The sequence below is a fragment of the Triturus cristatus genome, chromosome 9 (assembly GCF_964204655.1).
Source record: "Triturus cristatus chromosome 9, aTriCri1.1, whole genome shotgun sequence".
NCBI classification, from domain to species: Eukaryota; Metazoa; Chordata; class Amphibia; order Caudata; family Salamandridae; genus Triturus; species Triturus cristatus.
Window position 1 is genome coordinate 188,276,512 of NC_140592.1, and position 27,840 is coordinate 188,304,351.

A 27,840-nucleotide genomic window follows, 5' to 3' on the forward strand; every position below is an offset into this window, starting at 1 on the left:
TCAATTACAATCTTTTTAATTATTTGCGTGACTGGAAGGAAGAGAGAGACGTGCTGGTTGAGCTTGCGCGCCTCTCATCAATCTTACTCGTAAACGCTTCTTCAAAGAATGCAAGCGTTTACAAATAAACGAAGAAAGAACAAGTCATGTTAGCGATCTGAGCGTCCTTGCAATACGGAAGCAAGGACGCTCAGAAGACAAAGGCTGGTAGTTATCTTTACATGCGAATGCATTCAATAAAGACGTTCACGAACACATAGCGGTAATCATTTTAACACGCGAGTGCATTTAACCGTCGCGCTCGAAGAGGAACATTCAAATTACCAATCCAAAAGTAAACAAAACGTGAAATAAGCATTGCTCGCTAAAAGAAGTATTTCTAATGCTTTATACAGAGAATGAAATTTACATCAATATTACATTTAAAAAATCACTAAAATCAATATCATCATCACAAATAATTATCAAATCATTTCCAAACATTCAATGAATTATTTTAAAGATCATTTTCATCATAATTTACATCCAAAAATCACTTTAAAGTTAGATCTAATGAGAGCGAACTTATCTCCGCTGTGAGCAGCAACAAAGAAGGAATATGGCTGCCTCTCACAGGATTTTGTGGACTTTGGAATGTTAAAGTAATGTTCTAAATTCTTTACATTGTTTGGTGTTGCTGCTGTGAGTTTGCAATTAAAGATACATGCATAATATTGGCCTCCGTGCCTTGCCATAAAATCATGATCCATGAATAACATGGTCAAAATATAAAACAAATTGCGTTTGGGACAATTATACACCTGCATGATGAAATATTAAAGAAACCTAAATGTATGACGGTAATCCGCATGCCTTTATCATGCATGCTTTGGAAACTGCCTCATTAGAATGAACGCGTCTTTAGTACGCATTCTTTATGCAAGCAAGTTGCTAAAACGACTTGCCTCAGGGGAGTGCTGGATTTTGGAATAGTTTAATTTACTATTCCAACTCTATTCTGCGCAATAGCAGGGAAGGTGTTAGACTTTAATTCCAACACCATTCGTTGTAATGACTTGCGTGCAGAATAAATATGTTCTAAAGGCGCGTTTGTACAGTTGCTGGCACTGTGAAGGCACAGCGTGATTGGGGCTTAGTCCGAAAGGATGTTTCCCATCTTGAATATTTGAAAAGTGGAAACGTGTATTAGTTTGAGTTCTTATTGTGTCAATAAAGAATAAAATGCTGACAAATATTTTTGCTCGATTTATTACCCACGGGCAAACCATTTGTTTGAACAAAATCCTGGTTTCTCCCTTCCCTAACCTGCTTGCAGCATACATTGTGAAAATAGTTTTGCTCCTTTTTCACAAATATATTATGAAAAAATATTGAGGGAGACCCAAATTGTCGAAAAGCCAAGGTAAAGGAGAGTTATCCTTTCACGACTATTGGCCTTTCCTATGATAATGATTCACTGAAATAGTGTCATTAATACACATAGAAGACATTTTGAGCCATGTTTGTATTGAACTTTATTTTTATTATTGTTTGAGTTAATCAATTATACTGTTGAGCTCATTCTTCTATTTGTTTGATATTTTCTGAATAATTAAAACATATTCCAAAGTATTTGATCAAATGTAAGCAGTTAAGTATAGCTGTTTTGGCATGGTGCATAAGTACCATGTCACAAGATTTGTGGATAAAATACAGTCCTTATGATCAATATTGAGTGAGGCATTTTACAGTAAAACGTACAGATTTTATCTGTGCATGTTGTTTGTTTTTAAACAATGTGTTCGGCTAGTGGGTAGAAGAAATGTAGAGTGTATTTTAAGATGGTTTACTTCCCTCACACGTGCGTAAGTTGCATCTTTATATGGGTCGGCCTGATTTCTGCCTTATGGCAATATTCCATGTTTGTAGTCTTGCAGTGTCCTTTCATGAGTAAATGCTATCATCTACATTAGGCCAACCGAAGAAAACAAAGGCCACACGTCACAGAATGTACTGCATTTATAAACAATACCATGACTGGAAAGATGGGATCCTTCTGACGTGGGCCAATCTACTAACCATGAGTACGAGATACTCTCAGGAGTCTGAGGACCCAGTGACTGCAAGTGCAAAAGTGCACCTGGCACACCTTTGCAATGATTCACATCAACTATCAGTGTGTGTATGATACAAATACAATGTTTACTTTTGTGTAAATCCTGAGTACAAACTCTGATAATCAAAAGTCACTGTTACTCTAGAGCTATGAAAGCTTCACAGCTACCATTTGTGCATGTCATAGCTGTTTCAAGTAGCTCACCTGCATAAAACTTGCTGAATTATGGATTTAGCACAGAGCTATAATAATATAGCCCTATAGCCCGCCGTAACGGGCTATACCGGCTATTAAAATCCGCTCCTGCGTTAAAGGCCCCAGCCAAAGGCGAGGGACTTAACAAGGGACCGGGATTTTAATAGCCTGAATAGCCCTGGTACGAAGGGCTATAAGGCTATTAGAACATTCTGCCACTAGAGGGCAGAATGTTTTAACAAATAAAACAAAGTCTTGTCGAAGCTCGAAAGGATTTAAATCCCTTAGAGCTCCGAGAGGCCTTTGTATAACACTGGAATGTTGCTCTGCGGGCCTTTACCGGCCCGCAGAAGCAGGGAGCACTCCATTGTCTTCAATGGAGCTCCCAACATTCCAATGTTCTAAAATCCATTTAATTCAGTTCAGAGATGTATGCTTCATCTAACATGGATTCTAGCTGTTTCCCTTAACCTGTCACTAATCAGTGTGACATCCCGTGCAACAATGATGCTATGTTATTGTAGGACATGGGTCTCCAACCTTTTCTGTGGTGAGAGCTACTTCTGCTCAAGAAAAGTCATCACGAGCTACCAGCATATTTTACCACTGTAAAATAGTGGCCATATATGAGAGAACCTAGGCAAGATCATCAGTGGTGAGCACCCAAGCAATACAGCTGAGGTTACCAAAAGAAACACAAGGATAAATGTTATCAGTATTAAATGTCTTTCTCTAATTAATGAAATTACAGCCAAATCATCACATGCCCTCCAGCACAAAGGACATAACCACAGCAATAGATCACCACAACTTAACTTGAATTATCTTTCAATTTCCAACTATCAGGCATTGCCATTTTTATTTGAAGTTGCGGCCACCATTGAAAAGGATGGCTACAAGTTGACCAGTCATGCTCTTAATGGGTCATTGATGGCTTCCAAAATTCCACAGCTAGACAAGAATGCCCAAAATGGTCAAAGATAACCATTATTATGCCACAGACACTATTATAAAAACAACAGTTGATGGACAGAATGCAGAACAATGTCATACATTCACCCCAGTACAGAGATCTGGGTTAAATGCATCGTTCTTTTGCTCACTACCCCACCTCAGTTTGGACCCAGCCATATGCAAATCGGTCCTGACCCTGTGCCTCATGGGAACAGCGCAGACCGAACTGCCTGGTCAGGTCCTCCCTGGACCAGAAATAAGCATTCTGGATGCCGGAATCGCTCCTCCCCAAACTGATCGTGCACAGCCATGATGTGGGGGTGGATGTGCACGTGGTCGTAGTATGTTGGCCATCAGCTCTATATTTTGCCAGGTGACATGCAGTGCCACCAGCTGTATCTCAGCATAGCCTGGCAGTGCAAGAATTGACATGCTGATATCTTCTACATCCCTATCATTGTCCTGTCATGGCATGTCTATCACCATAATTTAGGAATGACCCCACTGGGGCAAGGGCTGGGGTGAATTTTAAACCTGGGTAGAGGCATAGCCTCTGCTCACTTTGAATTGGGGCTTTAGAACGTTTTCTGATGGATTGTGTGGATTGAAAACACAGATTTGTATTTGTTTTTTTAAAATCACAGGTATACTGGGCATACTAATTAGGAGTGACTTTGCTAAATGCATGTTACTTCCTATGTACATTAGCTTTTGTAATGATGGTGAGCTGAAGAATATAACTGAAGCCCAAAATGACTGCCTGAGTTAAACATTTGTGTGCATTATTGACAAGGCATGCATGGCATAAGAAACAAAGTGGACATGCCATATTTTGTTCTGTATTGAGCAGACATTCCTGCAGGTGAACATTTGGAAGCAACTTTCATTGTTCTTGATTGATGTATGTGCAGTATAAGGGAAGAGGTGTTGCGCAGCGGCCAGGGCAACTGACTCCAGAACCCGGGGGCTCAATGTTCGATCCCTGGCTCCGGAGGAAGATCAGCCCAGCACCATGTGACTCTGGGCAATAGCTTGCTTAATCTTCCCGACGTCCCCCAGCGCTTTGACACCTTAGGGTAATTGTTTGCGCTTTACAGATACTGGACATTTACATTTATTTAAAAAATTGTTTGCGGCTTATCATTCTTTGCACTCCATAACATTTTTAGTTATGGCAATTTTTCAGCAGATATTTAATCAGGGATTCTTGTTTCAGATGAAGACAGGCAGACTTATGTCTTTAAAGATGATAGGTTCCTATTGATTGTGGAGCATGTGTTTCTGTATTGTGACTTCAACATTCCAAGTGACTACTGATAAGAGTTACCAAGAGTGCTGTCACCCCCACTTTTTCTATTGGTGGTGTGTACCAAAACTGGTGAGCTCGTTATGGTCTACCTTGACAGTGAGGTGTCGTTAGACAATTATGTGAACATCAGTAGACAGGGGCTTCGGCTTCACCCACATGTTGGAAGTCAGCAGTCCATGTTTTGACTGCACAAAAGTTGTGTGCTTACACATAAAACAATGTGCTTGCCCTCCACACGGCTGTTATCATTTTGTTTATTTATCCAGCTGTGTGAGCTTAAATTTTCTGGGGCACACACATGACATTGTAATGCTTTTAAAGTGTCTCAGATAACTAGATAATTTATGGTTCTTTTCTCTGGCAGCAGCACCGATGGGAGGAGGGCACTCATTAACCTACATTTATATTTAACTCTGGCTTGACCATGCAGCTGTCACATGACCTTTAAACTTCCACTGAATTATTGTACAGTTATTTGCTTCCACATAAATACATACCCATTCACTTGCTATTTGTTCACATTACCATACAGCATTACTCTGAAGCCAGACCTATTGGTTTTGCCATTATTTATTTTTGAGAAAGCTATGTAGTATCTGAATGTCATCAGCAAATCAAGTTGAGATGGTTCTTGCAATGAGAAGGCACTGGCTGGAAAAATGATTTGACACAACCAAGAGCTGTCATTACAGTTAGAACAGAGGTAATCTTGCTTGTTTCTCTGAAGTACACTTTAACAGCTGCAAACTAAATAAAGATAAGCAGGTGTTAGACTCCCACGTTGATGGAAGTTTTGTTATCAACAATTGGCCATTAATCTTTCAAATTGAAACTATCTGGTTCTTCCTTCTTGATGATTTTATGTATTTTCTCAGGAGCTTTAAAACCTGTGAATATTGTTTGCTGAATGTCTGAACGGGGGCACTGGATGCAGGTTTATAACAGATGTTTCCAGATTGCCCTAGCAAAACGAATCCCATGCTCCCATAGGCAGCATTTTCAATAATAAAGAATGCTTTCAGAAGCAAATGCAATTAGTAAAAGAAGAAGACATATGTGTGAAGCAGAGGGAACTCTTCAAGACTTGATGAGCTCTTCAACAAAGCGAGCAGCATCTTGTTGCAAAGTGAGATAAATAAACCATCATACAGCTTCATAGATACAAAAACTTTACTTTTCGGCAAACAATACTGTGAAGATTTATACCTAACTTGGTTTGATTTTCCTATGGCACCTAACAAGACTCCTATATGGTAAATCAGAGTTTTATTTCATTTTGTGATCAAATGGTAAGTAAATAGATGATTGGATTAAACACAGACTCCACCATAAGATTATCATCTTTCTGAACTGTTGAATTCGTTTTCTGAATCAAGGATAATATTGTTCATCTCAATTTTAAAAAGAAGAAAACACAAGGTTGAATTAACAGTAGATCATGTGGGTGGTCATTCCAAAGACTTTCAGCCTATTGCTTAAATGTCCTCCACCAATATGATTGCAAGAGAAACCGGGCAATACTAATGCATATTATGACCAAGGAGTTTGTCTAGTGTGAACATAGGCCTTTTCCATGGATGGGATAATGGATGATGCTAGGAGTCTTGCATGTTGTACAGTTCTCTAGAGGAAACCAGTGCAGGTTATGCACCACTGAGAAAAGTAGAATCTTGAAGGCTTCCAGAGGATCATACTTACTGCAGAATTCTGCAAATCAGTATAGTCTTCTCATTAGCAAGGCATGGAGTGCAGATGACTAACATTGGTAGAGGGCAGCCCAGATGTAACCACAGTCAATTGTTTAAGAAAACTCGAAATACGGAAATAGTTTTCAAGCTTTCTTCTGATTTTAGAGTAGTGTGAGAAATTAAATTTTTAACGGTTTCTTTCCAGCTTGTTTTTTCCCATAACTCAGAATACGTTTTTCAATGTTTTCCTTGGACTAAAATAACTTAACTAAGATTTTCTAAGGACAATAAAATTGAATGTGTACTTATTGTGAGAGGTATTATAGGTATGCTGAAGAAGGGGTACCGATAATAATGATATTGTTTCCTATTTGCATCTAATAAAATATTAGTAAGTTATAAGATGTGAAAGAGAAAGCATACAAAAAGTACAATGGGATTGTAATGTCAATTTGTCAAGTTTCTTTGATGTGTATAGTACGTTTAAAATTTGTTGATATATTTAAGCAATTTAATCACAAATGTTTCAAAGCCCAGCCTAAGAGGAGAGACTAACCAGTTCCAAATCAGAAAGATCTGTGACAGTGATACTAAAACGTGGAACCACACCTCATAATCAATTGGAAACTATGTCATATATGTGTTTCTTTAGACTGTCTATTCTCTAATTCAGTTCTCTAGTGTGATCAAAGGGCTTAACTCTTTAAAACCCTCACAAATAAATGATTAAAACAACTCAGAAGCACTTGTAATATATTATTTGATAGAGCACATTATACCTTCCAAACAGACCATTTTACTAATAATAAAGTTAAGCAAAATTATTTCTGTCGCTTTTTAGTTAAATATATCTCACCATTCATCAGTAATCTGAGGACATCCAGACGTATATCAAAATCCACAAAATAAGAAATGTAACTTCCGTAAAGAGCTTTCTGGAAAAAACAATAGTCAGTTGAACTTGCTTTCCCTTGAACCAAGCCCATCCCAAACTAAATCCACTCCAATGCTTTTAACCCATCCAAAACAGCACGAAATAGCTAGACAAGTAGATATGTCCATTACTGTTACAACTTCTGGTAAATCAGTTGACTTCACAACCACTTCATCACAACTACACCTACTTAGAAAACCTAAATCCTCCACACTTCCCATTTAGGACTGAAGTATAAGCATTAGTGCTCTCACATCTTGATATCAGCAATTCTAGCTTATCTCCCATATTGGCTCTAGCCGTCCTCATATTCTGTAGTCTGTATTGTTATTGGCAAAAGAAGTCAGACCACTTAATTCCAATACTACAAGTGCTTCAATGGTTTACCTTAGACGCCAGAATTGCCTTAGCACTTTCTGTACCCTCCGTAAATCACTGTATACAAACTTCCATCTGGTATCTACCCCTTAAAAAGTAAACTTCAAACAATGGGAGGAGGGAGAAACAGGAAAAGAAAATTCAGCCCACTCTGGTTCAAAACCTAAAGAAAGCAAAACATCTGGTATGCTCCAAGACTATGGAAAAAAAACAGCTGATTACATAGGACTGCACTCCAACTTATAATCCTTACATAAACGTAGCTTCAAACAAGCAGTTATTTTTTATCACAGTTTAGAAGGTGCCTTACTTTCTTGGAGTCCAGCCTTTGACTCTCACTTACAGGTTGTTTTTTATTGCTGCTTTATCACAATGTCCCCTATAATGTTATGCCGGTACAAACTTTCAACCTTTCATTTTGGGTTTATATATTATGTTTCATCCACTTGGGAATATTTCTGTCTGCAATTCAACATAGCATTTTTCAATAAAGTTGCCTGATTGCTTAGTTATATAAAAAAAATATGTTGCAAAATAATTCTCTGCCAGAGGCTATTTCATAAGACTACTTCCATTATTAACATTTTAAAAATGTTTATGCACATGAATCTGTATACTCGTTCCACTTCCCTGGCATTCATATGATTCCTGTGGATAAAGGCTTTTTATATTCAGAGGAGTCCAGTTTATTTTCAAATGTAGTTTTATTATGCATATATCAATAAGCCACAATCTGGACACTTACATAAATATGCTCTTCATTGTTTTATAATTTTTATTATAAAGAGGTAAAATGCAGGGGGAGGTATGAATTCAGTGTGTTCCATTCAATCAGCAGTATCAACACAATATTTAAATGGAAACAGCAAACTTACCATTCATCAGTAATCTGAGGACATCCAGACATATCTCAAAATTCATAAAATAATAAATGTAACTACTGGAAAGAGCTTTCTGGAAAAAAACGATAATCAGTTGAACTTGCTTTCCTTTGAACTGAACCCATCCAAAACTGAATCCACTCCAACACTGTTACACCCATCCAAAATATCAAGAAACAGCCTAACAAGTAAAATATCAGGTACTCACTTGATGCTGTTTTCGTATCAACTCATTTCAAAGTAGTGATTTTTCACTCTCTCATAAAAGAATGCTGTCCCTACTTAATGATGTGAAAATGTAGACAATGTTCTTATGCTGTTTTAAAGACAACGTAATGTAGGGAATCTCTTATTTTCTGAGTTGCGGTGTTAAATTTATCACTTTTTTTGGACCCTCTTCTTGATGGTTATGTGACTTGATGCACTGTGACATTGTCCAAGGTGAAACCAAGTGACTTGGCATTACGTAATAGCTGGGTTCAAACCCAGCAAATTTCATGTTGTTGAGCCATGTTTATACTTTTTCTGTCTTAGAAGGGTTGCGCTTTAAGTGGGTGCTTGAAATGCAGGTCTGGATAAGGTGCAGACAGTGTTTAAGCTATTGGATGTCTGAAACAGAGGAGACTTTCATGTAGAGTTATGTATCCACATATTGATAAATTTTGATGTAAGTAGAGCCCGAAAGGCTTCATGTAGAGGTTGAAGATATCAGAAGACAGTATGAAACCCTTGGGGTCTCTACAGGTGATAGGAAACTTTTTGTGAGATCTGAAGGTACGTATGTGAATTAAACAGTGTGGTTTGGAAAAGCAGGGAGAGAACCAGCAAAATACCTTGCCAGCGAGTCCCATTCAAAACTCTAGGGTGTGGATGAGGGATGGATGGTTGACAGTATCAAAGGCAGCTAAGAGGTCCAGCAATATCAGGAGGCATAGGCTATCTTCATCAGTGGTCTGGAGGATGTTGTCTATATTGTAAGGAAGTAGTCTCTATGCTGCAGCCTCATCTGAAGATTGATGGGAAGTCATGCAGGAGATTGTTAACATCATTGTAATTTTGGAGTTGATCATAGATTGCTTTTTCAATTATCTTGCTGATGAAGAGTAGGTGACTGATATGCTGGTATTTGACAAGGTCATTATTGTCTAATGTAGGTTTCTTTAGGAGTGAGAACATCTAGGAAGTCTTGATAACTGAAATTGGTGAGTAGGTGTGACAGAGCTTCCCCAGACAAATCCTTAAATCGAAAGGGTCAAAGTCAACTAATCTCTGTGCGAGCCCACTGCAGTCCCCTTAGGGGTCCCACAGAGATCCGCCCTCTCACTCACTCTCTTCAACTTATTCATGGAATCCCTAGCAGACTCCTTGAGATCCGCTAACATTAATTATCACATGTATGCAGATGACTCCCTATTGTACCTGACAATCTCCTCCCCAGAAAACATCATGTCCCTCAACACTACTCTGCAAAATACTCAGAATTGGCTTATTCCCAACCATCTTAAACTTGACACCATTAAAATAGAATTCCTCCTCATTACTCAACCTAAACACAACCTCAAGATTGATCTATGTATAAAGCATCTAATTGCCCTCAACTGCACACCTCTCATTATGGACTCTGTGAAATCTCTGGGAATTACACTAGACAAACACCTGCAAATGCAGGATCTCATCAATACCGCCACCAAAGGAGTGAATTATCAGATGAACATTCTAAGGAAATTAAAACCCTTCCTCCCGTAAAACGACCTTAAATCTGTGGTCCGAGTCATTCCCAGGATGGATTACAGAAGTGCTATACTCTGTGGCCTGTCCAGACACAAGCTTGCCCCTCTACGAGCCTCTATTAACTCTGCTGCCAGACTCGCCACCAGAACAAAAAGAATCAAACACATCTCCCCTGATCTGAAATCCCTGAACTGGCTCCCTTATGAGGCAATAATGCAACAAAAGATTGTGTGCATGACTCATAAAGCCTTACATTTCAATACCCCTAGGTACTTGGCACAAAAGCTAGAATTATCAGGCGGATGCAGATCATTGCAAAGTACCAGCTCTCTTCTGCTGAAACCACAGATTGTTCCCAATAAGAAAATGTGCAACAGTGCCTTCTCGGGTATCGCCCAAAATTTTTTAATTCTTTGCCTATGGAAATCTTTCTGGTTCCGCCTACCACCACCTTCACAAAAGAAGTGAAAACACTTCTGTTGAACAAATGGTTGGCCTAAGATCACAGCTTGTTTCACTTGATCTTACCCTTGTCTGTTTTTCATTTGCTGATCATGATCACTATCCTGCTGATTTCCTATGGAGGTAATGTTCCTCAAATTGTTATTCTTCTCTGATTGTACTTCTCTAATATTTGTGATTGTACATGTGTCTTTTGCTTGTTTCTTACTACGCCTACCTGTAATGTGCTATGATACCCTCACAGGTCATGTTCACGCTTTATAAAACTAAATAATTAAATAAATAATGGTAAGGCATCATCCTCATAGGAAGTGGCTTTGAGGGAGCTAAGTATGTCGCAGAGAGAGAAAAGGGGCATTGAATGATGACCATTTTGGGATTCTATGTGAAGGGATCGGCATAAGAGGAGAAACATGCTTGGTGATGCTGATGTCCTGTCAGATTTTATTTATGTTTTGCATTGAAATAAAAGTTGTTGCCATTGCTTTGTTAGTGGTATGTGGAATAGGTGGGTGAGGCAAGAATTTGATGCTGTGCTTAATTGTCTTCCAAAGAGTTCTGTTACTGTTGCTAGCTTCAATTATGGTATTGGTGTAGTACCTTTTTTGTGTTGATGTATGAGCTGTCTGCATATTGCATGGTGGAACGTAAGCATCATGATGTCATCAGGATTACTGTTTTTCTTCCATTTTCCATCCTGTATGCTGGTGGACTGTTTATTGTCACCAAGGTCTATAGAGTAAGAAAGTGCCAAAGGTTTTGACTTGCAAGTTTTCATTGGAGTGCAGATGCTGACATAGTTTGCCCAAAAAATTGTTGAAGGTGTTTAGAATGGTTTTGGCATCATACATAGAGTTGGCAGGGTGAGTGATGAGTTCATGCACTAGGTTATCAATAGAGATGTCTTTGAAGGGTCTAATGGTTCGGACTTCTCTTTTGGAACAACCTCGGTTTGTTTGTAGGATGCTTAGCAGGGGAGATAGTGATGGCTGAGGAGAGTATCTTCTTTTTTTGTGTGCTTGTGTTGTCTGGAAAACTGAAGTGACGCAAGAAGGTGGTGTGGTTATGTTGGATGGAAGCGGTTGTGAGAGAACACAATAATTCTTCAATGAAGTACTTGTTCTGCCCTGTAGATGAGATGGAAGATCACATTCATTGGGTTGAGTGTCACTTACAGGACCAGGAGGGCTTAAGTATGACAGTGAGGCCTCCTTCCTTCTTATATGTGTGGCCCACATAATGGATGCTATAGTCTACGGCAAGAAGGACTTCTTGGATGTGTGATGATGTATGGCTGAAACATGTTATAGTGATGAAGATAGTGTCAGGCTTATGGAGGTGATGAGGTCTGCAACATATGGTGCATGAAATACTGTAGAGTGAGTGTTAATGAGCATGAGTTGGAATGTGCATTCTGTAGTTTGATGGTGTGTGGTAGTCAGTGGACTATGCGCATTGTTGGGTTGATGTTTTGTGAGGGCACTATGTGAGTGCTTATGTCATCTTGGTTTGGTTGTGATTTGGGAATTGATTGGCATTGTGGGGTGCTGGAGGAGGTACATTATTGTATTTTATCTTGTGATTTAAGTGAGAGTGCCCTTGTCTATGTCTGCCCTTTTCTGGGACACCTGGGTGGAAGGACGGACTGAGGAGTTGAATGAAATAAGGAGACAGCAGGAAGTAATGTCACTTCCTGTGGAGGCAGATGTTTGGGAATGCAGTAATATAATTTCCTGTGCAGATGGGTAAACGGAAATGTGACTTTTGCCTGGCTACCTCTTCTAAAGATGGTTATAGTGTGCAATCAGTGATTTCACTTTCTCTGCAGATGAATAATGTGCATGTAGTAACATCACATAGAAAAGGAGGTTCTCTTGTGTGTCTTTTTCAAGATGGTTTTATCAGGAAACCAGTAATATCACTTTCTGTGCAGGTGAATGATGGAAAATGTGTGATGTCATGTGCAGAAGGGTGAAAAGATGTACTTTATCAATATATGTATATATATTCATGGTACATAGATGTGGAGTTGAGAATAGTAAATCTATACTTATCTATTTGCGCTTATGTTCTCAATATTCTTGCATCTTAACTTTAAAACAGTTCGGCAAGAGATTTACGAAAGGAGGCCTAGAATTTCAATACCGCACTTCATCAAAAATGTGGGATCTAATCCAGAAAAATGGTGCACAGATCAGGGGAAAGCAGCCTCCTGGATCCCCATGAGAGGATAAAAAATTCACACACTTATAAAAACAGGAGATCGGCACCCACTATATGTTGTATTAAGCAAATATAATCTGTTTTGATGAAACAAGCTGTAATTAGTTGTAACACTGATTTAGACACTATTCAATTAGCTAAGTTTGTTTCTTGTTTTCCCAAATTCCTTAAACTGCCTTGAGACTTGTCGTGTGCTGAAAATTCTTTACTGATGGTATAAAATATTCACATCAACGTAGCCAACGCGTTTCGACTCTTTCCATGAGACTTCTTCAGGGTTTATCCTTAATCAAGAAGTTTTCTCAGAACATCAGTCTGTATTGAATAATCCAGAGAAATCCTTGGTGGTTAAAATAGAAGTCTTTGTTTCAAGACGACCGAGTACAATGCCAAGGAATTTTAAAATTTTCTAGCCCATGTCGACACTAACCGAAACAGTAATATTCAGTGCATGTACACCTCCTCCAGGTTTAGAGTCCAAAAAATTGTTCGGCACTGCTTGAACTAATCGAACATTTTTGGGAGAAATTGCCATTAATGCCATGTGCTGAACTGACATCCTCTTAGAACGGTGTTAAATTGGTAGGAGTTCTTCTCTGCCAAATTAACAACCTTATTCCTGAAGCTTGCATTGCTTCTCCTGCAACACTGCATCCCTCTCCTAGCAATACATGGGATGTAAACTCACATTCTCTTGGTTGATGAAAATGGGAAAAGAGAAAGGGCATCAGACACCACATCTTAATATGAGTGAATAAAATATGACATTTAAGCCCTCATTTTATATTAAATACCCATGAGCAGACAGTATTTAAATTGGCTAGCACAATCTTGAGGCTGAGCGGGATGATAAATTGTAAATCCTCTCAACTCAAGCAAAATCGAAGTTCATGGTCATCTGTAGTAAGGGAAGCTTCTGGGGATGTACTATGTTCACTAGGGTCCCCTCATATACCATCTTAGATACAGTGACTCCAACAAACACTTCCCAACATTAGACCAGAACATATGTGGTCCACTAAAGTCCTTTTTGATTGCTGATTAGGTAATGATACATTTGTACCTGCTGGACACAAGCAGTAAAATCACATTTGCATGGAGCCCCTTTCTATCCACAGGTCATTTGTGGCAGATGGTGTACTAGCTGTATTTTTCCAGTGGTGAGACCCTCTGCCACTCAATCCAATTTGAACCAGTCATGTGTTTAAAGAATAACTAGTCAGAGTAATCAGAACATGTTCAATATCCTTTTATACTTTCTTTTTGTTACCCAGGGGATGATTAGGCCTAAATATTTTCAGTTTGGTTTGGGGGACATGGGCCTGGCACAGGTTTGGTGTAAGATGTATTTCCAGAGTATTTCTAAGATATAGGCTAGCTGTTGGATATAGAGCCCTATTTTGGGGTATTTCGGGGGAAGGATTTTTGGTGCTATGTAACACACCACTCACTATTTCTAACCTTTTGTGACAATGATTGTGAGAAGATGCTTTATCTCCATACTGTATGCTGTTCAGATGTATGTCATGTATAAATATCTGCGTACTTACTTCAGTAAAATGGGCAGTACCAAAAGAGTGTCAAGTGAGTTGTCACGAAATTGTGATGCAAATGTGTTGAATTCTCATTGACTCATAGATAAGTGGGTATTATTTTAAAAATATTTTGCAGTTAATTTTCCTCACTTATCTCAAACCTCTAAATCCCACTTCAAAAGTATTGGTGTTAGAGGTTTAACAGGGTTGGGATGATGCAACATTGTTGCCCACTTTCACGGCATGTGTGTGGGATTCAAAATCATTGAGTGGCAAAAATGGTTTCCATAGACGGAAACATTTAAATCAATTGACACAGGGCACTCCTTAGCTCAAGCATTTTGACTCTACACATGCAGGGCCCGATTCACAAAAGTAATCTGAGACAAAATCCTAACTTTACGAATTTCGGTATTCACAGAAATTTAGGAGTACTAAAGTTAGGACTTTGTCTCAGTTAATCTTAAATTTTGGTCTTAAGTTAAACTTAAGACAAGCTTTAGTTTAACTGAGACAAAATCCTAGTTGTAAAATTAGGATTTTGTCTCAATTAAACTTAAGCTTGTCTTAAATTTAATTTAAGAGCAAAATTTAAGGTTAACTAAGACAAAATCCTAACTTTAGTACTCCTAAATACCTTCTGTGAATACCGAAATTCGTAAAGTTAGGATTTTGTCTCAGATTACTTTTGTGAATCGGGCCCACAGTGTATATAATATGAAGGATAAAAATGAATAGGGTTGGCAAAATAATGTTAAGTCAGCAATGTACATAATAATTATGCACAGTTGCACAAATGTCACATCGTGTATAATACTTGTTCATAGGTACATAGGGCCAGATGTACGAAGATGTGGTTGGTAAATACTGGTCCCAAACTGCGATCAGTATTTTTATGACCAGTAAAGATTTTTAAGAAATGACTTATTTATTAATAGGTTGCCTCTTAAAATCCAAATCATAGCGTTTTGGAATCTGACTTACCACATAAATAGGTTGGTCACAAATGTAGACTCAATATGATTGGATGCCACCATGTGTGCGACTTTCAAACCTTTTTTTATTTTTTTTATGTAGCTCGATTTCCTTAAGGTAAAATATGGCTGCATTTAAAATATAACATTTTTTTAGTTTGCTCGAGAGTTTGCAGTGGTCCAATGGATATTTATAAAGTGGAAGGTGTCACTAAGGAACTCCTTCCCTTTTTTAAATGAGTTACCAGCCCAACTTTGGGGCCTGTAACCTTTCAATGGTTTTCAACCGCTATTTCAGTCCTAAACCATTAACACATATGGATAGGAATCTCTATTTGTAAGGGAAGCCTACAAAACGCCCATTCCAAACAGTGAAGAATTTCCCATCTCAAAATCCATTGTTGGGGTTGTTTAAGAGTTACCGACTCCTTAAATGGTTTTATTACATTGCTGAAACCCAACATTTTTAAGAACAGCTGAAATCCATGTAAAGGCCAGACACAGGTGTAAATTTCACATGTCATGTTACATGTGTATGAAAGTCTCAGTCATGTTACAAAATTTAACTGGACATTTCTAGAGCCTTACCCAAGCAGGGTAAGTTCACACGAAAATAAACTTATTTATCATGAGAAGAGCTGTATGAAAGCTGTACAAAAGCTCCAGTGATTGCAACCTTCTCAGTGTGAGCAGTTTGGGAAGTGATGCATGCTTGTGGGACAAAATCTGACCATGTCACCTTGCAGTCATTTTCAATACACGCTCCTTATTTCTCTTTGACAAGTGTACCAGACAGAATGAACGCGTTCCGGCGTGTTTTGAAAAGGTTGATTCTGACACAGCAATAAATTGATTTATTTTCATTCAGAGATAAAGTGCATTTTGATTTTCACTGTCTATTGCAAATACTCCAGTGTAATGTGGGTTGACAGTGATGACTGTACTGAAATAATAAAATAGAATGTTGAATGCCTCGTAATGAGCTTCTCATAGTGACATAAGCCTATAACATAAAATATGTTTTATATGAAAGCCTTGTGGAAATTTGCATTTAAATTTATATAACTCAAGTTGTGTTCAGATTGTTTCAAATGCTCGGGCACAGGAGATAGGCTTTTTAAACTGACCTGTGAGTCAGGCACATTTTTTAAAATTGATTTTCACTCGTTCCCGAAACAAAGGTACATTCAAAAGCAATTATTTTGCTTAATGGATGAGGTCCCTACCAGGTAAAAGTTTGGCATAGAGGTAAGAGGGGACAACTCTTCTCTCTTGCCAGTGGGAAATGCCTCGCCCCTGCCAGCAAACTTGTGAGCAGGTCAGGTGCCTGTCCCACTCTCCTGCAAATGTGACTAGTCCAGTTTTTATGTAAGTGTTGAATTTCAATTTGTTTTTCTGGTCTTAATACTGTAAGAGGCAACTTTACCCAGATTTAGACCAGTATTTACCTCATCCAACTTATTTGATGTGTGAGAGGGCACTAATGGGTCACCCCTAGACCCTATAACAAAAGAGGGTTCAAAGCCAGAGGGTTCTAGGGAAGATTTTTAAGACCACTCAGGATCTGTTCCCCAATCCAAATACAATCAACAATAGGAAATCCTGAGGTCTACAATAGTATTTAAAAAAGAGTGGAGAAAACCACTACAGACTATTTGGTCAATGAGAAGACATATGTAAAGTAAAACAGAGCCAATGACTATGCTCAACCGAATTAACTGTGGGCAAATCCCTTTTAAGGACGATAACCCTCACTCACCAAAAGGTGACATGCTTCATCATTTGGGATTCTCCTCCTAATGGAAAACCTAGTTCCTCTGGGGGCTACAACCCCCCTCTGAGAGGGAGGAGCTCAGGGATGATTTAGATTGACATGGACATTATGAATCCACAAATGAAGAGCTAACAGTGTGAATGAGGGCGCAATAAAAACCAAAACAGTGAGGAGAGTGAAGTAAAACTAGCCCAAATGATGAAGCATGTCACCTTTTGGTGAGTGAGGGTTTTCGTCCTTAAAAGGGATTTGCTCACAGTTAATTTGGTTGGGCGTAGTCATTGGCTCTGTTTTACTTTACATATTTCTTCTCATTGACCAAACAGTCTTTAGTGGTTTTCTCCACACTTTTTTAAATACTATTGTAGACCACAGGATTTCCTATTGTTGATTGTCACCCCTAGACATGCCTGGTTTGAGGGGGCAAGCATGATGCTCTCCTATTTTGATTTCATTTTATCACAACATTTTACTTGCAGCTTTAGGTGCCGTTGACCAATTGCAGCTACTTTCTCCCTCCCATTCCTTGGTGCTTGTGGTGTGTCTGGCATATAGTATTATTTTCTTCCTCACCATTTTGTGACAAAGGAAACTACTTTGATAATTCTGCCTCCACAAAAGGTGTGCTACATTGAACTGTTTCTCCCTTTATAGGCAAGCAGTATATGAACAGTTTTGCTTCACGTGTCTGGGACATCTTGTTTTGTTTGTGTTTGTACCTGGGTCCGTTTTGGATGTATTGAAACAACCCATCACTATTGTATTTATGTTACTACAGAGTGTAAATATCCATGAAACAGTAAATAGACTCATGTTTACATGCTTTACATTTTTGCCCTTGTTATTTTCTTTTTAGCTGGATAACCCAGATGAGCAGGCAGCCCAAATTAGACGAGAACTAGATGGACGTCTTCAGATGGCGGATCAAATTGCAAGAGTAAGTCAAGTTTCCAGACCTAATACTTCATTCACAGCTCTTAACATAATCGTCAACAATTCTTTGTTTATAGTACTAATGTCATAAAGTAAGGCTTCGTGTACCATGTAGGTTAGTCCTGATAGCCTGAATCCCACAAGTAGGAAAATGAAAAAAAATGTGATCTGTACTGTAAAAGTGCATTTTTTACACCAATAAGTGCCATATTGCAGCACAATTTAAATCAGAGAAATCGTATATCTTTATGCTATAGCTAGATCAGTCTATGCCTGGATGATGTCCTCCTGTCCTTGGGGTCACCTGTCGCCTCACTCCCAGGGGTAACTAAACAATTTGGAAAAATGTCAGGTTCCAAAATTAATTATGACAAATCTTAAATTCTAAACTTAACACTATCCATGGAGGAGGAAATCATACTAGGGCTAGAATATCCCCTGCGATAGGCAAAAGGTCATACAAATGTCATGGTATTAAAATTACTCATGTGATATCCTATATATTTAAAACGAATTCCCCTCATTTGTTGACTGAAATAATGATTCAAATGGAATCCTGGTAATCTATGTACTTTTCCTGGACAGCTAGAACAGACTCGAAAATGAATGTTCTTTCTTAGTTTCTCTACCAGTTTCAACCACTGCGCTACTGGTGGACAGAACATGTCTTAAATAGTTGCAGAAAATCATCATTATTTATTTTTAGGCAACTGGAAACCTAGGCTCTGTCAACCTAGAGCAAAAGATGGTATGACCTTACCTAATCCCTCTCTTTAATGCTGCCTACTAGCGCAGAATTGTAAAGATGTGCTCCAGGTCTCAACTGGACAAAAGTTAAGCACACATAAACCATGCCTGTGGGATTTAACCTTGGTCAGGAACAGGAATAGAACACCAAAGAAATACCTGGACACCCCAGTTTGTATCGCAATTAAGATTTGGGATGAAGTAGTACTGCAAACAGGGCTTACGACCCTCCCCTCCCTCCACATCGTTATCAATTTGTATGGTGAATTTACACCATGCAGAGACAAATATTTATTTTTATAACAAATTGCAAAGCTAAATTTCAGTTGGACAAATCAGAGAGGCGTAATGCACCCATATCAGATACTGGTTTTCCCATCCAAGAATCAAACAGGCAACCCTTAAAGATAAAACACCACTTGAAACACTATTTCCCACGTTAATAGGGGTGTTATATCTCAGCAATATAAACTGCTACTGGTACCTGAGGATCAACAACTTGAGGCATAAGCAAGACTGGAAAGGGGAGTGTCTGGGGAGGGATACGCATGTCTGTCCCATGTCAGCTAAGAATAGAGAAGTACAATATCCAATATCGTTTTGTTGGCATTGTTCTACAAATCATGTCCACCATATATTCATTGGGGTCATTACAAATCGTTGGACGAATCATGAACACATAAAAAAAACTTTGGGTGGGATTGTCCCAAAATAATTGCACTTGAAAGTGAATAACGTTATTCACAAAGTCATAGGCTTCCCACTCCCTGTTAAGCCTCATACAATGCTGATACAATGCTCCTAGGACATTGATTAGAAAAATGTAATAGATTAACCAAACAGGAAGTTTATGTGGCTTTACAACATTTAGAAGAGGCAAAGATAATCATCACTTTCAAGTGGATCAAAGAGGACACACAACCGATCGCCCACTGTATCATAGCCTTCGGAACATTCTGTTCATGAAACATTTCTACAGTAATGTTGAAGACGCACATATGAAGTTTGTGGGAATTTGGCAACCTCTGTTGTATATTTCACACCACGGAGGATCCGCGGAGCCGACAGATCTCAAAGTGAGAACTGATTGGCTGCCATCACCTCAACCATGAAGTTGTGGCAGCCATCTTAGGACTCAGGATTTGGTCCTGTGTCCTAAAATGAATGCAAAAAAAGATTTAGGGGTCAGGGTAGAGATATACTGACCCCCTAGGCCTGATGGTGGGGTCTTAAACATTTTGGGGGGTTTAATTGTACTACCAATTTGCATAGGAACTGTGAATCCGCTCCAACATTTAAAAAAAAAAAGGAAGAAGCATGGTTTCCCATGATTTTTCTGTAAACCTACCCGGCTTGGGCCAGGGCCCGGGGATGATGTTTATTATTTTTTAGGGAGGGCTCACATGTCCCCCCTACCCAGGCTATTTTTGGCCCTAGGTACCCCATCCCTTGAGGCCTGACATATTTTCTATAGGAAGAGGGGTCACGCACCCCACCTCCCGGGCCAGTTTCATCACTGGGAAACCAATTCCCCGGGGCCTGTAATATTTTGAGGGGGAGGATGGCAGGTGACGTCCCTCCCTTAGCCACGTTTTTCTCCAAGGAGACCATCCTCCAGGGCCCGAAGAATTTTTGAGGGGGAGAGTTGCAAGAGACGCCTCCTCCCAGCAGCTTTTGGCCCCGCAACTTCATCCCCCAGGGCTGCTAAACTTTGCAAAAGGCAGGGGGGCATGCAGGGTCCCTCCCCAAGCCTTCAGTGACTCCGGGGACCCTATCCCTGGGGCCTCCTCACTAGTGATATCCCAGTGAGTCCACTCTCTGGACATAGCAGTTTTGCTGGCCGTACCGGCGCGGGCAGGGAAACTGGTGTTTGCTCCTGTTTGACAGGAGCATTTTTAAATCTCCAGCTCAGCTGGAGTAAACACACATTTTGTTCTCAACTGGCAGGAGCCTTAAAAAAGCTCCTGCCAGCTGGGTGCAGACTTTTGATATGTTTTGGGCAGAGAAACAGATGAAAATATTAGTAGCTGCTCCCTCTAGATGGGATCAATGCTAGCTACCACTGCATGTGGGGAGCTGGCTAGAGCCCCAGACCTTCAAGCTCACCCACGCCCCCAACGAGTATATGGTGGGTTTCCTGGGTGGGCACTTTACAAAAAGTGTGCCCTGGGATAGGGTCCCTGGGGACTATAATGGCTTGGGTAGGGGGGACAACGTGCTCCCATCCCTTTATTTTTACTATTGACCCTGGGGGATGGGTTTCCCAGGGCCTGATAAGGCTGGGAAGGAGATGCCACATGGCCTCTCTCCCATTTAATTAAAATAAACACCTCTGGGGTATGGGGATCCCGCTGCCTAATAAGGCTCAGGGAGGAGGGCCACATGACCCTCTTCCCCTTTGATTAAAAAAAAGCCCTGGGGGATGGGACCTCCAAGACCTAATAAGGCTTCGCAAGGGGGACCATGCTGCCCCTGCCCCTTAAAATGAATAAGTCCCTGGGAGATGTGGTCCCCGGGGACTAATAAGGATTGGGGAGAGGGGTCATATTGCCAATTCCCTTTATTTTATCTAGTGACCTAGAGGATGGGGTCCCCAGGGCCTAATAAGGCTCAGGGAGGGGGGCATGCTGCTTCCCACCACTTTAATTAAAATAAACAGAGCTGGGGATGGGGACCCGAGTGGGAAGGGGGCCACACAATCCCCTCCTCTTTAATAAACAAAGTTCTGGGGGGTCCCAAGGACCTAATAAGAATTGAGGAAGAGGGGCACATGGCCCCCCTCCCTTTTAAAATAAAGAAAGGCCTGGGGTTGTGGTCCCTAGGGCCAAATGAGGTCCAGGAGGGGTCCACACAGCCCTCCTCCCCTCCAAAATATATATGACCCTTGGGGAGGAAGTCTCCAGGGCCATATTAGATTTGGGGAGGAGGGCCATACAGCGCGCTCCTCTTTAATAAAAAAAGGCCTGAGGTAATGGGGTCTCCAGGGCCAGACCGGTGGCCAACCCTCTGGCGCGCACGGCCAATGGCCATGTACAGCGTGGGATTGTCTGTATGTGGGAGAACTTCTTTACAATATGTTTTCTTAAGTGTACATGTTCGCCTTTCTTCGGTAAGGCCTGGAGAAACATTTTATATCTCTCATTTCAAGTTGATTTCAAGGCTTTGAATAAAAGGCTTAAATACAGAGTAGTACTGATGTCAAGTCACGCTTCCACAGCTGCTCTTGACAGATCTAGTATTTATGCTTGTGTTAAAGGAGTTGCAATGTTAAATAGAGTATATTAGAGAGTCCTCTCTCGCCCTGCAATTGCTCACAATCATTCCAACGGTACCCCTACTCTTGCAGAAACCTTGCAATAATACCAAATACATATAAATGCATAGATTTAGAAGGAGGAATAATCTTAGTGCTTAAAAGATTCACAATTGTGTACAAGTTGTTTCCTACTTATTCAACTTAACCTTTCAGACTCACACATGGAGGGATTGGATGGCAGTAAACTTAAATTTTAAGATTGGTATATGGAAGGATTGAAATCTAGAACTATTGGGAATTCGGTTTTTTGAGCATCTTAACAAGGAGGTTGTGCAGGTTGATCAAAGGGTGTGATCAAACGCTAGACCGTTTTGTCTGCTTCCCACATAGACTTCATTTGAATATAATACCATTGCTATATAGACAGACCTCTACATTAAAAAAGGACATGGGTAAGACACATGTAACTTAATATTTGAGGTCCTCATCCTAAATTTGTTGCAGCATTGTTATTATTCAGCGTGTTTTTCTCTGCTTCATTGGTTATTGTCTTCCAGTGGGCCAAAACAGAGTGTGAAAGTAACACACATAAAAACAAGTGGTGTTGTAGGCTTAAACCAACCAAAGAAACTTCAGTATTGAAATGTTTTTATGGGTTTGCTAACTCTCATCCAACTCAAAGAACTTGAGAAATTGATAACATGTCTATCAAACTCTAGGAGATCAGGCACTTTGGGAAATGTTTTTTGAAGTCTCAATTGGAAACATGCACTGGATTGCTAATGGACGATTTTGAGTTACAGGAGCAGCATCTACAGACATTCACCCACACAGCTGAAAATTATGATTGATGAATCTCTGCAATTTTCTGCAGAGTTTCTGATCTTGTGATCCTTGCAGAAACCCAAGACAACTAAAGTTGGGTTAAATTAATTGTAATGGATATTACCCACATCAGCATCTCTTGGACATACTGTCAGAATTTACAGAGGCAAGGAATACCTCATATCTGAAGCAGCTTCTTCTCTACAAACTCCATTTAGGCATGCACTGTCAGTGTTACCACACTTTGATCAATTACATTGTCCATATAAATAGGACTCTTTCAAATTTGCAAGAATGTTTTTTAAATAATGGATCAATTTCACAGATTTCTCTCTGTTAATTCCAAATTCACAACTCTTTTTTTCTGTGCTAATCTCTCCCATACCACCCTAATAGATACATCTGTGTACATTCTAAAGAATGTAGCAGCCCTCATCACAGTCCCATGTCTTACTGAGTTTGACGGCATGGAAGCGGGCGACAGGCCACTGCCTTGCTCCCACACCGCAAACTCCACTGCCGACTGCCCGCCGGATTACAAGTTGTAATCCGGGCAGGCGGTCCTGCAGCGGCTGTCCCATTGCACTGCCTTTTAAAGGCTCATAGGAGTGCCTTTCAAAGTCAGCACTATAAGACCGCCACAGCGTTTTCCAGCACAGCATGAACTGTAGAGTCCATGCCATGCAGGAAATTGAGGTACTGAAAGTCAGGGGGCACATCAATGCCCCCCTGCATGCACCCCTGTGCACCGAGGCACTATGGAGCCCTGTAGGGCCCCCATAGTTTCCTCATCACCACACTTTTCACGGCAGGCTGACAGTCATGAAAAGGAAGGCAGTGAAGAAACGTATAATTTGCTTGGTGGTGCAGCAGCTGCACCACGAGCATATTGTGGCCTCAGACCATCGCAAGACCTACAGGGATCCTGGCCAAAGTCATATTATGGCAGTTGGACCGCTGGTGCAGAAGTTGCCGCGCCACCACGGTGGGTTTGGCAGTCCATCGGACCGCCAAACTCGTAATCAGGCCCTTAGTCTCACTGCCATGATCACTTTTCACAATACCCTGAACATATTATGCCTGGATCTACTTAAAAGAGGACAATTTGCAACCTGCACCTGTTTCTTATTTGGCTTTTTACTTTAACCAGTCCTCCTAGTTGGTATAGTATCTCAGGTTTTGCCCACTAAATATAGTTAGCATTGTTATCAGAAAACATCTGACGTGAGACACATTTCAAATTAAATTTGCTAATTGTGTTTTCCTTATACTCAAATATAGACTCCAACACTGCCACCTACCCCAAATCTAAACTCTGAAACCAAATCTCTAAACCTCAACAATATCTGATTCTGCATATTCAGTGTTACTTCATCTAAATCTTCGAACACTGAGAGTAATCAGAATTTGAGTTTGTGTCCAATTAAATAACTGGAACATTCCCTAAATACATACATCTAAGGCAGTCTCCAAAACATCTTCAAATGAATGTTTTTTAGGGGCAGGCCAAATTTGCTTAATTTTGGGCAGTGTAATCACATGAAATTACCCAAAAAGTATGCAAAATTATGAAAGATGCATCTCGCACTGAAAAAATTACTCTAATGGTCTGTTTGGGTAAAAATTCAGTTTGAAAAGGTAATTGCTAGTTGCTTTCCAATTGCTCACGTACAAAACACTGCTGCTTAAATTCAGATTAGTAGATTTGTAACCAAAAATTACCCGAATTGTCCCCTTGGGTAAAAAATCTACCAGAAATGCAACTTGCATTAAAAACTTACATGAACAGCACATCTTGCATTAAAGCTCACATAAAAAATCTGCCTGAAATGCCTCTCATGGTAAAAAATTACCTGAATGGTACATTTCGTATTAAATGTCTCCCCGAAATAACACGCTGTGGAGTATTGGCGTAATCTCTGTAATTTTGTATAATTTTGTAACACAAAGTTACCAAAATTAGGCCAATTACTCTAGCATAAACAAAATTCCACACAGGTAAAGTTTTTTCCCAGCATGTCAATCCACACTATAAGCAGTTATTTTCTGATGATTGTTTAGAGTTCAGAAAATGAACAGTTTTTTAACAACATAATCCATGATTTAGCAGGGAACACTATCTTTGCCAATACCTTTGAAGTCTTCAAATGTGGTATAGACTTCCCCAGATAGCTTTGGTAATGCTCACTCTCTATTTGTATCCGATCTAGACACAAGCAAAAGAAAGTGTATCTGTCTGGATCAATTTATTCTAGATTTCAGGCACAAGCCTTTGCCAGTAAGAGAATTTCCTATACAACTTTGACTGGGACAGATTCAGAAATTATTGATGCCAATACATTTACTGAATTATGGCACCCCCCCGTCAGTCCTCCAATTTTCTTTAAAATGTGTGCCTTCAGCAGAGTATTTATAAACTGTGTGATGTCTGACCCGCTCTCCTCACTATCAGGAATGTTTATGTTAGTTCCTGCATTGTAAATCATCTAATGCAGACATTTGTTATTAGAGGGATAATTGGTTATAACACTTTTCTGTATCTGCTGGAACCAACCAACATTTGAAACCCATCCCATGTCCCAAACTGATTGGAAAGTAGTCTATAAAGAGTGTGGGATAAATGTTGTCCAGAAGCTATCCATCCCACAATGTTTTAAGATATTCATGCTAAGCATCAGTAGCTGAGAGTTCATTGTTTCCACAGGATTACAAAAATAAGGTGTAATTTAAATCAGGCAATCCTTTTATCATCATAGTCAGATTAGTCCAGAGTACTAATAGCACCATATTCAGCTTGCTTCTAGTACCTATGCCTGTATACTGTATTGATGTATCATTGGATAATGGCATGTTCGCCTTTGGGGTATTTTTAAATATGAATCAGTTGTATGACCAAAACATTTATTGAAAGGCTTTCTTAATTAATAGGCACACATAGGTGTTGTCCTTTATTTTCAGTGATATGATTAGAGTCCATTTGTCTATAGATAATGGCTGTGTCAGTAGAAATTGAGTTTTCTATTAACCTCAATATTTGCCTAAGTGTAAGAAATGAGTTCTGCCAAGAGGTCAGTGGAGAAAACATGTGGTTTCAAGCACAAACTTGATAAGAAATATATAGAACCTCATTGCATACAATGAGCTTTATGTATCACCATAACAATGAAATGCTAATTATCCAAATGAGAAACAACAGCACAACCTAGAATTGTGGTTTCATTTACTTTTTAATGACCTTATATGGAAGAGATGTGGAAACAACGATATGACATTACAAGAAGGTCAATTTTGCTACATTAGTGTTGGTAGGAACAAGGTGAGCATACTAAGGTTTTAGTCAACTAAACGTGTTAGCCTACTCTTCAATTTTTCTCATCATTATTGATCCTTATAGGTACTATTTGCCATAACAAACCAAAAAGAGTATACCTTAGTTTTGGTACAGAAAGGTTTTAAACCTCAACCAATAATTTCAAACTTTTCTGTGTGTATCCCAAAAAGTAGGCAATGGGCCTAGCACTGCACAATACAATTATATTCACACACATTGATAACCTATATTGTGTCATTGTCTATAGTTCGAACTCATGGATGAGGAACGCTTCAAGGCAAAAAGATAGACTGGGGTTCAAGGAGTATCATTGTCTGGTACCGTAGAAAATGAAAACACAAATAAAGTGTGGCATTCTATAATTTAGTCGAACATGTGCTTTCCAATTGATGTAGAGTGCTGAGGTGAAATTTTAAATGTAGAGAAACATTTGAATGAGAGCAGGCCTCTCTTACTTTCCATTCAGCATAACCACAGCTTATGGTTCTGAATTTAATGTATGTCGATGACTAGCCACGTTATTGCTCACTGACCTTTATTAGTTGTAGCAAACCTAACTTTCGTTGATCTGCTCTATGGTCGCAGTGTTTATTTAACAATAAAATAAATGTATAATTAACTAAGAGTAGATTATTTTCTAGCTTCATTAAAGTAGGAAGTCAGCCAAAATCCAAGTGTTAAGAATTCAGTGAGTATACAGTACGTCATTGCAATAAGGTGAAATGCCAAAATATAATATTTGCTATTTTACTATGTTGGCAGGTGGTCTGTCTGATTCAATTACTTTGTCTGTGGTGAACATGTATTGGACAAGCCTTTCTTACTCAAAGGTATTTTAACAAATTCAAAATGAATGGCAACCATAAACAATATATAGGCAAACTGTTTCAAAACTACTGCTTCCAAATGAAAGACGATGTTGTTTCTGATGAAAGTTCTTTATGAGGGTGGCATGACACTGTACTAGAGGTAAGATGCTGAGAGCAAGGCTGCAAAGGTTGAGAGACTAAGGGCGCCCTGGCCACACCTGGTCGATCAACATTCGTGTGAAGTTTGGAGAACTGTGGAGCTGTTGCTGCTGCAAGATTGCCTGCATTGCAGTGAAACCATTCACTAGTGCCCTTACGTGCCCATACCTGAGAGGCACACTAGGGGACCAGGCAAAGAAGGGCAGTGTGGACTGACAAGAGACAGGGCACATCTTGGATCTTGGGGTGACATTCACCTGAAACTGATCTGCTACTGGCCACCCTGACTGTGACAATCTGAGCAAAGGCTCTTGACTATGAGAAAGGGCTGCAACGATGGTCCGGAGCAGGAACCTAAAGGAAACACCTGGCACCCAAAGGGAGGACACAGAGTGTCACCCCTCTGTCTAGTGCAGACCAGCTGGGTACTTGAATTGCAGCTCAGAGGCCACTGTGGACCAAGTATTGAGTGCTATCAACTCCTCGAAGGAGATTCTGGAGACCAAAATTGAGTCTCACTGGACATGGCTTCCTGCAGGAGAACCACAAGAACCAGTAAGGTCAAGAACAATGACAACACGCTTGGAGAGATACGCCCTTGGAGGATGCCCTCCGGACTCAAAAGATGACCTTCCTGGAAAGATGTG

The 27,840-nt window shown here is 39.7% G+C and overlaps 1 protein-coding gene across 15 annotated transcripts in view; it reads left to right on the plus strand.

Moving 5' to 3' along the window:
* Positions 1-27,840, plus strand: part of CADPS (calcium dependent secretion activator) — a 1,625,151-nt gene that overhangs the window by 508,816 nt on the left and 1,088,495 nt on the right. For all 15 annotated transcript variants that reach the window (XM_085624714.1, XM_085624723.1, XM_085624709.1 and 12 more), the window contains exon 4: positions 17,990-18,070. In XM_085624714.1, the coding sequence (XP_085480840.1) occupies positions 17,990-18,070 (81 nt within the window). The remainder of the gene's footprint in view (positions 1-17,989; positions 18,071-27,840) is intronic.